Source organism: Podarcis melisellensis (genome assembly GCF_964234715.1).
Source record: "Podarcis melisellensis genome assembly, chromosome: 14".
In the NCBI taxonomy this organism is placed as follows: domain Eukaryota; kingdom Metazoa; phylum Chordata; class Lepidosauria; order Squamata; family Lacertidae; genus Podarcis; species Podarcis melisellensis.
Genome location: NC_138546.1, coordinates 35,129,031 through 35,144,995, shown reverse-complemented (window position 1 = coordinate 35,144,995; position 15,965 = coordinate 35,129,031). Strand labels below are relative to the sequence as shown.

The window sequence follows — 15,965 nt, the reverse complement described above, 5'->3', positions numbered from 1 at the left end:
TCTGGAAAAGGCTGTTTGCTACAAGCAGAGATTCTGCTGCATATAGCACAATAATAACTCCTGCGAGTTGCAAAAAAAATTATGCTGAAAAACAGTGAATCCCCATCTCAGGAATTTTGAAACAATGGGTTACTCTACAAGGATTTGAACCAGCAAAAGTGCTGGAAGGTTGGTGGTCCCAGAAACTGAGGAAATGTCTTGCACGAAGGAAATAGGGATGGTTGCTCTGGTTGCAAAATGGGAAAAAAGCGGGGGGGGGGGGATACCAAATCTCAGTTCCAGCTTTATAAATGCTGCCCTTTCATGGTTGTGCCCTTTAATGTAACCAGCAAAAAGAACAGAACACCAGATGCTTCAATGAGATACAGTACAGTTCTTGATTTTAAAAAGGGGGGGAAGATCCCACTGCCCCCGCATTCCACCCGGCTGATTTCATCTCATTTTGTCAAGCAACCAAACCAGAGGCGCTTCAAGGCAAAGGAGATTTTAAAAAGAAAACAATTCCAGATAAGGAACATGTGGAGACAGCGAAACAAGACGTTAGAATAGTACGAAGGCCACAAAACTCCAGCAGCGTTGCATGGCACCCACCACCCCTTTTCAATGGAGACCTTGCTCAGTACACAACCAGCAGGCTACTTTCCGCCCTCATTTATATCACTGGCAATAAGTGTGCCTGCTGTGCGACTAAGAGGTCTGCATAACATGTAGCTAAGGAGGATTGCTTAGGCAACTGATATATGGGAGGGGGCCGGTGGTGTGTTTCAGATACTTTACAACCATCTTGTTGGCTATTATTACACACCTGGAGCTCTCCTTGTAGAGATGCTTTCCTATGATATGAGTCCCCAGACAGGGAGTTGGAAGTTCTATTCTGGCAGAAAACTCAAAGGCCAATGACAATACAATTGGAAGAAAACTGCTAACCTCAGTCTGTGTAACTGAATGTAGGGCATGCCCTTTCAGAAAAGAATATACCAAACACTTTCAGCATGAGTCTGGGACAAAAAAAGTGAGAGTTGTAAACATGACCTGCTACCTAGTAATATAAGCCTTCACAAAAAGACCGAAGCCAATCTTAAAAAGATGCCCAACCTTAAAAGTCCATGAATATCTGGAATACAAACATTTCACCCACAACCAGGCCACTTTAGTGCAGGCATCAACAAAACAGTGAAGATATGAATGTTGAAATAGATGCACAGCTTACAGAAAGCTGCAGATGTTACCAGTGAAGAGCTGCTTTATGCTTTCATCTGATGAAATCTGCTTTGAAAATAATTGAACATGGCAGCTCTTACCACGTGGCAAACCAATTGATGGCAACAGATCACCTCAAACAGAAAGGTCTGAAGTGGCGTGCTGCTTTTTTTTTTTTTTTAAGTAACAAGATCTGGTGAGCTCCTATGCACAGTTACAAACAGCAAATCGTAACACAGAAAGCATCACCAAGGTCAAATTTACTGGCAAAAACAACGGGATGGAAGAAATGTTAGTGTCCTGGATGCTTCCTTGTTTTTGTTTGTTTGTTTCCATGTAATATCTTTCGGGGGGGGGGCTGAAGTCTAGCCTACTGATAAGCAGGGAGATGCATTACAGCGGAATCACAGATTTACTGGAAAATACTAACTGAAAGTCAGAATCACATATATTTTTAAAATGGAATTTGTAAAGCCACTTCCTCCTGTTGGATCAAGTTAACTCGTTCTTTCCCCTACTGGGTTTTTTTCTGGGGGGTGGGGAGCATTAAGTGTATCCCCAAGTGTGTCTATCAAGCAGACTGAGAACCTCAATTTTATGGTCTCACTGGCAGTGTTATGGGGCAAAATAGGTTTCCAAATTTCTATATGGCCATGTTAGTGAGAACTAAAGACTCTGTAACAGCTCCACATTTTGGTGTGTGTGTGTGTGTGTGTGTGTGTGTGTGTGTGTGTGTAGGGAAAAGGGATCCCTTCCAACATTTCATAAGAGCACTAATGATTTTCAAGGGTTTGATAGTTTTAGACAAGAGTGGTTCATGCTCTCCTCCATTTAAAAGAATTTTAACCACTGAAGTGATCTTCTTTGAAAAGGCTGTATTACATAGGTGCATTGCCATGTGATCCCTGAGTACTGAAGCTTAAGAATGCCTAAATATGAACACTGGAGTGCCATCAAAAGCAGGCATCAACTCATCTTCTTGTTCAGGTGCAAAACTAGTTCCATAGCTGAAGGGCCCTTTACAAATAATTGCATCCTCACATCCAGCTTCAAGCAGAAGGTAATAAAAGCCTTTCCTTTGTGAAAAAGGCAGTTTCCCTTTTAAATGCATCAAAAATGTCTTACTTGGGTAGAAGTCAATGGTAGTGTTAAATTCCCACAGATGGGAATTAGCACCCATGTGCTAAGAAGTGAGGCAGATGAGATTTATATGATCTAAAGAGAAACCAGAAGTGGGGCAGATGAGAAAGATGGCTCTCAGTGGCAGGTCTAGAGGAACCTCTATGCTTATGCGCTGCTAGGCAAACTCTTTTTGGCAAAACAGCTGCACACTAAAGAGGAAAAAACTAATATTGTAGAGACTGATGTGAAACAGACACTCTCATAGCTAACTTTCTAAATTTTAAGTGGGGGTAAAGAAGCTACATTCACTTCCAATATATATTTGCAGTAACTAAAAATGATTTCAACATCTACTTCCACTCAAACAGAAAGGAGACTCTAGATAGTGACCTGCACTGCTTATGTACCTATAATTTCATCCCCACACTGGGGTTTACGTAGGATTTTGGCAGTTTATGGATATAGAAGAAAATTCCAAAGAATAACATACTGAAAAAGAATGGAGAGCCAACTCTTTGAGGAAAAGGAAAGAGCCATAAGCACTGGCCAAATCATACCTTGCTAGGCTTGGTCACTCCCTCAGATTTGAGGGGGTAGAACATGAGTTCTACACAGCTTGCCAGACATGTCAAGGTTGCGGAACTAAGGCTGAAGGAGTTTTTATTCCTGATGTGAGAAATGCACCTCTGCTACAGTAGCTAATTATTGCTCAATAAATAAAACTAGAAGAGAAGAGAATAACCCCCGAAAACTCAACATACACCTTTCTGAATTTCAAAGCTGCTCCAGGATATGTTCTATGAAGCATCCAAGTTCAGAAAGGACTCCTATCCATGTTTAAAAAAAAATCACACTATAATTAAAGTGCCTTGAAAAACAAAACCAAAAAGGTTTAAACAATAAAGTGCTAACTGTTATGAAAAATGGGGTGCGTGAGAACTCCTGCAAAAAGAGGTGAAAGGGACCACAAGGAGGCAACAGTGAGCTGACAATTCTGAAGGGAAGCAGTGTCTTACTACAATGTTCCACTGTCTTAATAGAAAAGTAATCTAAATATCAGATTTTTAAAAAATCTTATTAATACATATATGGCTGAATATTTTTCTTCCAGGGTGGAAACTCTGTAGCTCAGTGAAGAAATATGTCTCTCTATTGTGTGGTAGTAAAAAAAAACCTTTTTACTGTAACTCAGCCTAATGCATCATTCACCAAATTTCTGTTGGTGTCTTTGCTCTGAAAGACAAGTCAGAACACTGGACTCATCAGATTTTCCTATATAATCTAGTAACTGTAGATGCATTAGATACAGAACTTTTTTTTTCCTTTTAAGCATTTCAGTATTGTAGACACCAAATCCCCATCTCCTCTAAGGCAAGGCATACTGACTGCAAATAGCCAGTTCAACGCTTTAGAAGTCTAGGGATTTAATTTATTTATCTATTATGTTCTTCCCTAGCAGACATGAAATGTGGGCAAGACAAAAAAAAAAGCATAGATGGATATTATATTCTCTCTTTCACACACACAAAAAGTTCCTAAGAGTATACATATAGATTTGCTAAGAAGTACTCTAGAAAACAAAACACAAAAAAAGGGCCACCTACAAACTGATAGCAAGTGGCTTCCATTCGGAGACCGTATTAAAAGGCCTGGGTTAAGAGCACACAAATGTCTTGTGTCAAAATAAAAATTCCTTATACTAGAAAAGGCAAGTATCACAAGGCTACTTGTTTAGTCTCGAGTAGTAACACAACAGGGAATCCACTGGACTGATCAACCCAGAAGCCATCTTTGAGCCAAGTCTCAACAAAAAGCAAAATGTGACTGTACACACCCAGCCATCACTCCAGAATTCTGGAGCAACTGTAGTGCTGATTACACATCAAACACTTTCAAAGCAATCTAAACCCTCGAAGTGCATTAATCAGAAAGGGCAAGCCCCCCCACCCCCCTTCTCAAAGGGATGCAATTCCGGAAACTCAAAATTCTTTCAACTTTCCCCTTGTTTTGTGGACAGCCTTTCCGATGACTTGCAGAGCGAACTACGACTGATTTCCTCTACAGATAGATATAGATGTCTCCCCCCAGGTGGGGAGGGAAAAAATGCAACCACAAACAGACTGTAACTCCTAACGCACATCACTGACTGCTAGACAAGTTTTGCAAAAACCAGAAGTGGGTTTTTTTGTTTCAGTTTCTATCAGTGAAAGTGTGAACAGATGGTCAAGAGCACAAAAACTTCTTGCTAATTTCAAAAATGTTCTTTTGTTGCACTTGTTTCAGAACCTTGAAGCAAGCTATAGATGGCAACCCACCAATGCAGTGCATCAGTTCTTCCAATACACAACTGTACTGCAAATGATCAAATATACTCCCGACTTGCTCAGTGCCAGTCATTAGCCTCTCTGGCTGTAGCTCTACTTTGGCATGAAACACTATGGTCAATGCCCAAGTTCAAGGTGTTCAGAAGTTAGGTCTGGAAAAGCAGAAGAGATTAAGAGTTCCAGAAGATGGGGATTGAAGGTGAAACAACCTGAAGTCTTTGGAACTGTTTATTCTTGGCCAGATGATTGTTCCGTATCGGAGCATTGTGATTTATTCTTCTCCCACTGACAGATGGCATTGGCATATTGGACCACCAGCTTATCCATCCAGGTGAGGGGTTCAGGAAAGAGTACTGCACCCTCAAAAAAACCCAGGTGACCTCCATGCAATGGCAAGACAAACATGACATTCTCCCGCTTTTCTGCATAGGGTGAAAAAACAAAGTTTACAACTCAACACGTTTTGCATCTTACCAAAGTACAGTACTCTGTCCAGTAAAACCTCAGGTTTAAGGTATAAAAAGTAAAGGGACCCCTGACCATTAGGTCCAGTCACAGACAACTCTGGGGTTGCGCGCTCATCTCGCTTTACTGGCCGAGGGAGCCGGCGTACAGCTTCCGGGTCATGTGGCCAGTATGACCAAGCCGCTTCTGGCGAAACAAGAGGAGCGCACAAAAACGCCATTTACCTTCCTGCCGGAGTGGTACCTATTTATCTACTTGCACTTTGATGTGCTTTCAAACTGCTAGGTTGGCAGGAGCAGGAACCGAGCAACGGGAGCTCACCCTGTTGTGGGGATTCGAACCGCCAACCTTCTGATTGGCAAGCCCTAGGCTCTGTGGTTTAACCCACAGTGCCACCCACGTCACTTATACTCTATTATTTTGACTGGAAAATGTATATACAACCACCTGTGTTCCAGGTAGGCATGATACTCCAGTTATAAGGCAGTTGCATTAGTCAAGATGCAAGCTACATGAAATCAGGTCTGTGCTGGATATTTCCCACTGATCCTTCTAGAAAGTAAGATACCCCATTACCCTCTTCTACTGCTCCTTTAGTGTCAAATTTTAGGTTGCAAACTCCTTGGGGAAGGGGGCTATCCTTTTGGACTCTGTAAAGAATATGCACATTATGGTTCTATAGTATATGAGACACATGCATAGGTGACAAGTTTGTCTGGAAAAACAAACATGCCTTCTGCCCTCCAAGGCTATCTTTAGGTTATCACAACGCTACACTGCCTTGCAGATATCTATTTACTGAAGCTTTCAGCTCACCTGAGAGGGCTTTTGGTATTGATAAGAGACTATCGTGCACCAGAGGGTCATCAGCAGCATTAACCAGCAAGAGGGGAACAAAGATCTGCAGATTAAAAAAAAAAGAATTCTGTGTTGGAACACAATCTTGTTTGTAGTCTAGTTATGAAGTCACAATTGAGTACATCAAGTGCTGTAGGTGCCCTGAACCTGCAGAAACACCACTGTTCAGATAATGCACATTTAAAATTGATGGAGGGGCTCCTTAGCACTACTGTAAGTGATTTCTGTCACAGAAAGCTTTTATTACTACAAGCAGCAGTCAATAGCATATCTTCTCAGTGCTGCGTTTGAGGCAAAACCAATTCACTGTTTTGCTATAGGAGGAAAAGATTTTGAACTAGTATAAAACTCAAGAGTGTAGAATTGGCTACGGTGACTTAAACTTAACATTTCCAGTGACAGACATCTGCTGCTTTCTAAATTTAGGGAAAACGGAAACAGAATTGGGGGGAGCACTAATGACAGCATATGTAGCCTATTCCATAGAAGTTAATCAGAAATTGCCTTACAGAAAAACAATAGATAAATAGATTCTATAAGAAATGTTGGTCTCCGAGTACCTGACCATAAGATAGAGGAGCTTTAGTCTCTTCAAAAGATAATAAACTGGTTGTAAAAATTTCACAGATATGCATATTTCCACTTGCTGACCATACCACAAATAAGCATACTTTCCAAGGCAAGGAAAATTATTGCTAATTTATGATGACCCCACATAAAGAACTACTATTCAGCAACATGTGCTATAAACTTGGCTAGAAGCACATGGGGACGTTCTCCATCTCACCACAAATCTCACATACTGACATATGTGGTGCATGTCAAAAACTAGAGTAACAATATCATATCAACTTACTTTCTGCAAGTAATGCAGGCAGCTCTCCTGTTCATAGTATTCCTTTAAGGTGCTGTAGCCATGGAACTTCCTGAGACACAGTAAAAAGAAAGCTTAAGCATTTAGAGATTTTCTTGTTATTGAATCACACATATTTTCTTCTAATTCTTATACACAGGATTACAATAGTTCTCCAAATAAGACACTTGAAATGATTACTTCTGTACAAGTTAAAGCCAACATTCTGCTTCGGCTTTCAAAAGAACTATCTAGTGAAACATCCAGAGAATATGGAACTATTTATATGTTACTCTTGTTCTTAGCTTTAATATCTAAATTCCATTCCCCAAGACTGTCTGGCCTGCAGAAAAAAAGCATCAAAAGAAGAATGTGGCTACTTAGTAAACAATTAGCTAGGGAACAAAATACCAGGCAATGAAGCAGTAAGACAAATATGTGGAAAGGAGTGTACACACACCGTACCATATCAAATACGCTGCAAACATCCTTTCCGATTTAACTGCAGAACCCCTAAGTTAAGGAAGTTAAAACTAATTATATTACTAGCCCCTCTTTAAATGCAACATCAGGCTCCCAAGTTCTTCTAAGAACAGAAGTCAATCCCCTACCTAACTAGTAGAACGTAATGTTGATGTTCATATTACTCCCAGCCACCCTAAATATTATTTGTACTGGTCATGAGCCATAAACAGGCCATCCTACGAATTATTTGTGTACAATACATTCCAGCACTCCTTGGATGAAGTAACAGAAGCAAGCAAAAACAAGCAAGGAAACACACATAGGAGGTATAGCAACTCCTAGTCCGCCTATTTGGGAATGCAAGTTTTACTGAGGAACAAGTGTGCAGCCAAAAAAAGGAGGGTGTCCTCTGAGGACAGGGTTGATTTCTTGCCATATCACTATAGGGTGTAGGGGAAACTAAGGCTAAGCAGCGAAGGCTTTATCTAGTTTCTACAGGAAAACCTACCCTTGAAACTCCATGACAGAAGTTCAGCTATGTAACACAATATGTAGAAAGTGGTAAGCACTGATCACAAGGAATCACAACTTTTTGCTTATGCCAATGGCTACTGGCAAATCAGTATATGAAGAATTTGATGCAACTTCAAATCTAAAATACACATTTCATTCAGACCGGCTTCATTTTCCATCTATACCGTAACTGACAGTGATTCAGCACTGGTGCTAGCATTTGGGGGCATTGGTGCTTCTAACAAAATGACACTCCTGGCTCTATTCTGATGAACTTTTACCAGCACCCCTCAGGTGTTTCTGTAGCACCACCAAGTAACTCAAATTATTGGAATTTGCCAAAGGAATTAGATGACAAGGATCACTGTTTTCTAAGCATTCAGAAAAGATTTCTAGCACTGGCTTAAAATATGTTTCACAAAAACACTGTAGAACCTCAACTGCATAGTCCGATTAGTCACCCTGCACCCTAATTTTACTCACTCAACAACTTTGCTATTTACAGCATGGTAAATTCATTTTTAAAAGTCTAACGAACAAGAGGCAAGACAAACATGTAAACAATAAGATCAAGAAAGAATTGGGAGTTAAATGCATAATGATGGTAACAACAGCCTCCATTTCAGGAAGGTCTAAATGACAGGGGAGAGTTACCAAATGTGCTTCTTGATGTCCATACCTCATGATACTGTCATCAATCTGCATAAGGGATGTTGCTGTGTGAAGTCTGCTCAAGTCTGACTCTAATAAACTCTGAGGCTTTTTAGGGCTCTCAGCAAACAAGGTGTGTCTGAAACATAGAGAATGAAGTGAGTGAGTATGAAACACAGACATACTGTAACTATTAGAGAACCTACTCTATGGGTTTACTGCTGATCTGAAGGTTACTTCATAAATTGCTTTATGTTGACACAGATCTTAAGATCCATGTTACTGTCATCTCCAATACAATTCTGAATATGTTCCGTGTGAAAAAAAATACAAAAGGCAGTTTTGTTCAGCCCTGAAGACTTGATACTGGCACAGATTTTGACATTGGTGCAGAAACTAGTGCAGATACAAACAGTATACCTGAAGGAGCGCCCCCCATCGTTCAACCCAGACACTGAGGTTTAGCTCTGAGGGCCTTCTGGCGGTTCCCTCACTGCAAGAAGTGAGGTTACAGGGAACCAGGCAGAGGGCCTTCTCAGTAGTGGCACCCGCCCTGTGGAACACTCTCCCATCAGTTGTCAAGGAAATAAACAACTATCTGGCTTTTAGAAGACATCTGAAGGCAGCCCTGTTTAGGGAAGTTTTTAATGTTTGATGTTTTATCGTGTTTCTAATACTCTGGGGTATAAATAAATAAATAAATGGAGTAAAATTGAGTCAGAAGTGCTTAAGAATCAGTGTACTGCAGTAGTCAGGAAGTTGGCCTTAGAGCAGTAGATCCCAGTTCAAAGCCCTGCTCAGCCATGAAGCTTGCTGGTGTTGACTTAACTTGGGCCAGACCTCTCAGTCTCATTTTTCTCACAGTGTTGCTGAAAAATAAAATGGCAGTGTGTGTGTGTGCAACCACGTATGCCACCTTGGTCTCCTTGAAAGAAGGAATCTCTCTGCCCATCCCAGTGATGGAATTTATTTCCACCTTTGTGCTGCTGCAAAAAGCAATGGGGTCTTCAGGGGCTGAAAAATCTGTTTGGGGGACTGAATGAGGCCCCTGGGCCAGAGGTTAGCACTCCCTGCACTATGCCCTGTGGATAATTACATTACTAAGCAATAGCCCTGTCAGCATTGGTGAGAACAATGCAAGAGGGTGTGTGCTGTAGACTATGTATCAGACGCGTGATCATGTTCTCCAAAAAGCAGAGGTGGAGAAGAAAATGTGCAAAAGGAAGTTTGGTTTGAGGGTTGGCCTTGGAGCACAAAAGATCCATTATGGAGACAAAAGTGTTTTTGTAGATTAACAAGCCATCCTTCAAACCTGCCAAAGGTTGCTCATGCTTACAACTAAGAGCTCTTTTAACAGGGAGATTAATATATTTAGTTAAGTTGTCATAATATTTAGTTATCTGGGATGAATTAAGGGGGTTCTATATCCTATATATAATTAGAGTCTCTTAAAGCTGTTTTTCCATACTGGCTTAAACAGGAAGCAATACAGCAACTACAGTTACAAGCTTTGACTACTGCTAACCTGGAACTGTTCAAACAACCAGTTATTGTAGTTTCACACCCTTTCCCCAAGCACAGCCAAAGTGTCACAGACTTTCTTAAGTAAGATGTTTCTGAAAGTAAGGTTACTAATGCACATGGTTCTTCAGTAGCTACTGATTCAGAGGAGAATTAATTTTGTTGGTACCCTGCTCAACTTGGCGACACATAAGAACAATTTATGGTACTGCACATTATCAGCTGACACAGAGGCCCATTTAGAATATAAAGAGCATCATTTTGTACCTGTGAGACAATATGATTTTCTTCAAGTTGTCTGCCATGAGGAAGTTGTAAAATCTCCGACACTGATCCCATTGCATGAAGGTTTCCTGTGCCCTAAAGATATGACATGGGGCAAATTAATTAAAAGCTGGAAAAGCAAGCTTCCAGGGTCATAGCAACAAAAAGTACTCTGCAAATAGATGGCAGCATTTCCACATAACTAATTTGATTCACTTCAAGGGGCCACCTGTAAGCTATCACACCTTCAAGAGGAATCAGCTTTTTCCTTTTTCAAACGCACAGTAATGCATAAGAAAAATGTGTCATTGAAGGATTCAGCCAGCAGGGGGAACAAAAGCATTAGAAACTGGAGCACAAAACAGCCAACAGCTTGCAAAACAGAACTTTCCAGGAAGAGATGGGTTGTTCTATGTTGTCTCGACAGGTAATTTCAAACATGCGTTACAAAAATTGACAGAGCATGGACAGTTGAACTCAAAACTGTATTTGAAACTGCTATTTTTTAAAAAAAACAAGGCTAACTAAGTAAGGAAAACACAGAGCAACTAGTACTTTATAAGAATGAGAGGTTTTTGCACAATACCCACCTCCCTTTTAAAATAGCAGTCCCTGAATGTGTACACATGCCAAAGGTGGCACAGTCTTGTGAAGCAATTTGTAAAAGTCTAAAATCTATCTTGCAGTTACATGCAGTATCCTCACATTTTTCTCAGGTTCAAACAAAGTTTGACAAGTATTTTAGAGATGGGGAGGAGAGAAGACACGGTGTATTAAGCTTATGTTGTTCCAATTTCTAATCCTCTTGCTTAAAAAAAAATAATCCTGCCACAATATTTCTGCAGCTGCACAGTCTTAAATATAAAGGGAGCCTTTGTTGTCCAGTTTGGAACCAGAGCTGAATTGCTATGTGTTCTATTAATATGGAGGTTGCCATTTCCTGCTCTACACTTTCTCCAACCAGAAGGGCCTCCTGTGTAGTATTTACATTCAGATACAACATCCTTTAGTTAAAGTGCAGTTACAGCTACAGTACTGCAACTAATGGATTTCAATTGCATTTATTTCCTAATAAGCAGAACTTTGCATACTAAATGTCATTCTAGGGAAGGCTTCCAACTCTAAATCCATTTGTGCAAGTGGGTGATGAAATAAATTATTGGTTGTTGTTTTTTAGAACAGTGCCCTCCCCTTGGGTTTTGACCTTAAAATACACCAGAGCTCATCAAGGTTAGGTCAAACGATTTTTAACCTTTCTTTCAGAGTACACTGCCCTCAGCGCACAGGACTATAAAAAGCATGGTTGCTACATACTCTGCCTGAATTAACATTACTGTAAATGTACAAATATCTAATCAGATCTGAAAGAACACAAAAGAAATTCCCTTCCTAAACCTCTACTCATCATTTGGAGACTGGCAAGAATATAAGATTCTATCTTTCAATATTCCAGTGTAATCTAGCTTTATAATACTTTCGATACCATTGACCATGGTGTCCTTCTGAAGCAACTGTCCGAACTAGGGGTTGGGTGGCACCACTTTGCGGTGGTTCCAGTCCTACTTGGATGGCCATTCCCAGAGGGTGTTGCTTGGGGAATGCTTTTCAGCCCCGTGGAACCTTCACATCTACATAAAACCACTGGATGGGGTTATCCAGAGGTTTGGAGTACATTGTCAGCAGTATGCCGATGACACTCTGCTTTATTTCTGCTTTACATCTGCAGGTGAGGCAGTGGTATTTGCCTTGGTAATGCACTGGATGAGAGCCAAAAAACTGAAACTCAATCCAGATAAGACTGAGGCACTGTTAGTGGGTGGTTCCCTAGACCAGATGGGTGGAGATTGCCTGTTCTCGATGGGGTTACACTTCCTCTGAAGGAGCAGGTTCATTACTTGGGGGTACTCCTGGATCCTTTGCTGTCGCTCAAGGCTCAGGTGGCCTCAGTGGCTCAGAGTGCCGTCCATCAGCTTCAGCTGGTGGCCCAGCTACGCCCCTATCTGGACAGGGATAGCCTAACTACTGTTGTCTATGCTGTGGTAACCTCAAGGTTGGATTACTGCAATGTGTTATACGTAGGGCTGCCTCTGAAGACGGTTCAGAAATTTCAGCTAGTGCAGAATTCAGCTGCCAGGTTGCTCACCGGAGCAAGATGGCTTGAGCATACTACACCAATCCTGGTCTGACTGCACTGGCTACCAATTGTTTCCAGGCCCAATTCAAAGTGCTGATTTCAACCTGTAAAGCCTTGAACGGCTCAGGACCACAATACCTCAAGGACCACCTCTTCCCATATGAACCTACCAGGACCTTGACATCATCTCCTGAGGCCCTTCTTTGTGTGCCTCCTCCTTGAGAGGTCCAGAGGGTGGCATTTGAGAACGGGCCTTCTCTGCTGTGGTTCCCCATCTGTGGAATGCTCTCCCCAGAGAAGTTCACCTGGTGCCTTCATTATATAACTTTAGGTGCCAAGCAAAAACTTTCCTTTTAACCAGGCCTTTGGTTGATTTGACTGGCATCCTATGCCCTTTTAAAATGTGGGGTTGGGGGGGAGGGGGTTATTGGGTTGTTGTTTTCATTTTGATTATTTATTTTGTGGTTTTATATTTTGATTTTGTTCTGTGAACTGCCCTGAGACTTCCGGGTATAGGGCAGAATAATAATATAATATAATATAATATAATATAATATAATATAATATAATATAATATAATATAATATAATATAATATAATATAATATAATATAATAATATAGGAGTCATGCTTCTAAGTAGCACAGACAAAGCAAGCATCTTTAAGGTCCTTTTTAAAAATGTCACTTTTGATCTCTTGGGATATATGTAGCTCCTGTGTGCACACATGGACACTACTATACATCCTGTTTGGAGCCTCAGTTCAACACTGGAAATACACAGAGCCAAAGTAGTTTGGGGAGACTGTGACTCTGAACAAAAGAACAGCAGGTGGGAAGGATGTACCTAATATTCTTTCCACTGGCACTTTCCTGAATTATAACCACCTCTGCCCAGCTAATGTATCCCCATTTTACACCTGAGTTCTAGATTTGTGTTTATGCAACGGGAGGTGGCAGCTGAAAAAGGTCTGGATTTTTGCAGAAAAAATGCTAGCAAGGTTAAGCACACTCTATTCCTCTGCTAAAAATGGCAGCCTCCCCCACATCCCGGAATCTGTTATAGTAGTTTGCAGGGAGCATTAGTTCAACCCAGCTCTCAACCCAAAATACACAGCACAACTGTAAGCAGAAATGATACTAGCAGAAATGAAATGGCATAACTAGATATCAGAAAATTTGGCCACAACAAAGCTTCAAAAGAGACTGCTAATACTGAATAAAAGAGTACAGATCAATAGGTTGGGTATATGGTTTGCACCCTTTTCTCTCAACTAAATGCCTACAGCAACTGAATATGCCAACAGAAATTTTAATGATGAAATTTGCTGTAAGTTCCCAGTTCCCCTTTTTGTGCAAAAAGTTCAAAACGAACCTTAGTCACAAAACTTCACACAACTAAAGTTTTTATGCCCCTGAACCCCAAAGAAAGCTTTTGGTATCTGTATCATATCTCCATGACCAGCAGATTGTTTCCTTAGACATCTACCATAGGTTTCTCCTGCTCTACAAGACCAAGCTTACCTCAGTGCACTGTACCCTTGACATACGCTGACACAGCACAATACACCCTCTTGGTTAGTCTGGTTCTCCCCCAGATATTTGCACACTATGTTTCCACCGAGGCTGAAGCCCACAACAACCAGCTTGGATTGAGGATAAGTTTTCCTGATGTAGTTCACCATGGCTCCAAATTCCCATGTGCAACCTGTAGAACAGCAAAAAAAAATTAAACATGACGTATCACAGATGCATCTAAAGTCCCAATCTTCCCCTAGAGATCACATATGCACTTCAAGAGACAACATTTCTAACAACATTGTTCATTATTGAAGCACAATGGGCATTTTTGCACATATACAGTGATATTCCAGAAGATCATACAGAGGGAGAATACACCCACATTAATAGTGAAACCCACACCTGCTCTTCTAAAGAACCCTTTTCTTCCCTTTTTTACTGCCATATGAACAGAGCCTCTAACTGCCAGCTACAGCAGCAAACTCCCCCCCTTTTTTAAAGGATCAAAGCAAGTTTTTCAAAATATTTCATTCTCTGTTCAGCAGTCATCAGGTCCCAGCCAAAAGCTGTAACTAAAAATACTACACACACTGTTATTTCTTCCAACTGTGAACTGGGAGAGAAATCTATAAAGTATCCCCCTCCCTGCAAAAAAAACCCCCACAAATTGCTGCACACAGTCCAGATTTCCAGCAGCTATTGAGCGATCAAGTGCATTTGACTGTAATCCTTCATGTGCAGCGATTTGTACAAACTTTTGGGAACTGAAGACTGTATTCATACACACAGCACTCCTGTGCAAACATGACCTGACTATTATTTTCTACTGTCAATGGCCACTCCTTTAAAAACATTTACAGGAACCTAGGAAGCTGCCCTATACCGATTCAAGATCAATGGGGTCCATCTAGCTCTGTAGGGTCTACAATGACTTACAGTGGCTCTCCATGGTTTAAGATGGAGTCTCTCCTAACCCTTCTTGGAGATTATAAGGACTGAATCCCAGACATTCTGCATGCAAAGTAGATGCTCTACATCTGAGCTACAGCCCTCAGAGGCATTATAATAACACTTCAGGAATTTTTAGAGTTAGGGACAGCACCAAGAAGCCTTAATACCAATACCATTCTGATACCCAGGGCTTGCTTGCAGTGACTGAAACAGGACTATGTTGTGTTCCAGCTAAGCAACGTAACATGGGTTTCTGAGATACTCTGTCAGCCCTTAGGTGGGCACAAACAGTTACTGCCAAGCTTCTCACCTCCATATTCTGGAGGGTCACAGAATATGGGGAGATGGGGATCTTGGCAAAACATTTCAGACATTGGTTGGACAGTGAGCTTCATATTGGACCCTTGGCTACAGATGCAGTTTCTCTTCGGCTCCCAACCCCTTCTCCCATTAGCTCTCTTGGGGCTGCAGCAGCTCTATCACCATCTTACTTTCTTTTACCTTCCCATGACTATGAAGCAGCATGCTTCCCAAACTTAGAATATAGCAGCCTCATTTGCGTTTTCCCTGCATGCCTTCTTTTCTGGGAGAGGAAAGGGTGCTTAGCTTTGCACTAAAGTAGGGGTGCCACATGTCCAGGAATCAGACTGCAATTTTTTTAAATCGGACTGCACTTTGGGAATATGGCAACCCTATACTAAGGTTTTGGATGCACTTCATCTCTTTCCTTTCAGAGGATGTCTTCCCAAAAAGAACAAGAGGATAGGGTGGCTAGCTTCGGACCAGATGCAGCTCCGTGGCTGGGCATGCTCAGCCTGTTATATACTGAGTTGATTTCCCAGCCCCTGAGAGGATACATGTGTCACAGCTTGATATTTAATACTTTGGGGAGGAGAGACATTGCACAGCACTTTTTTTGGTAGGGAGGACGCATCTTCATTCTTGAAAATGTTTTTCAAGCCTTGTTTATGAACACCATACCTAAGCCTCAAAGAACATAACTCCCATAGGAAGGAGGGGCGGTGCAGAGCTTTACAACAACATTTTGGGTTGCTCAACAACACTCCAGAATTATCTCCTGAGGGCGGAATCGACTATGGTTATTAAAGAGCAGCCATGCAGTAG

At 41.3% G+C, this 15,965-nt stretch overlaps 1 protein-coding gene and 1 long non-coding RNA gene across 3 annotated transcripts in view; one reads left to right on the top strand and one right to left on the bottom strand.

Annotated features, from left to right (window-relative positions):
* Nucleotides 1-799: 799 nt before the first annotated feature.
* LOC309356948 lies at nt 800-3,863 on the top strand. Its single transcript, XR_014162952.1, has 2 exons — nt 800-1,914; nt 1,946-3,863. It is a non-coding gene; the product is annotated as an uncharacterized lncRNA (long non-coding RNA).
* Nucleotides 3,864-4,860: 997 nt separating this feature from the next.
* The window catches only part of ABHD2 (abhydrolase domain containing 2, acylglycerol lipase), a 33,624-nt gene continuing 22,519 nt past the window's right edge, over nt 4,861-15,965 (bottom strand). For both annotated transcript variants that reach the window (XM_081888678.1, XM_081888679.1), the window contains exons 6-11: nt 13,893-14,076; nt 10,240-10,332; nt 8,480-8,590; nt 6,826-6,895; nt 5,928-6,012; nt 4,861-5,068 (exon numbers count right to left, since the gene is read on the bottom strand). In XM_081888678.1, coding sequence (XP_081744804.1) covers nt 4,875-5,068; nt 5,928-6,012; nt 6,826-6,895; nt 8,480-8,590; nt 10,240-10,332; nt 13,893-14,076 — 737 coding nt within the window. In that variant the 3' untranslated portion in view covers nt 4,861-4,874. The remainder of the gene's footprint in view (nt 5,069-5,927; nt 6,013-6,825; nt 6,896-8,479; nt 8,591-10,239; nt 10,333-13,892; nt 14,077-15,965) is intronic.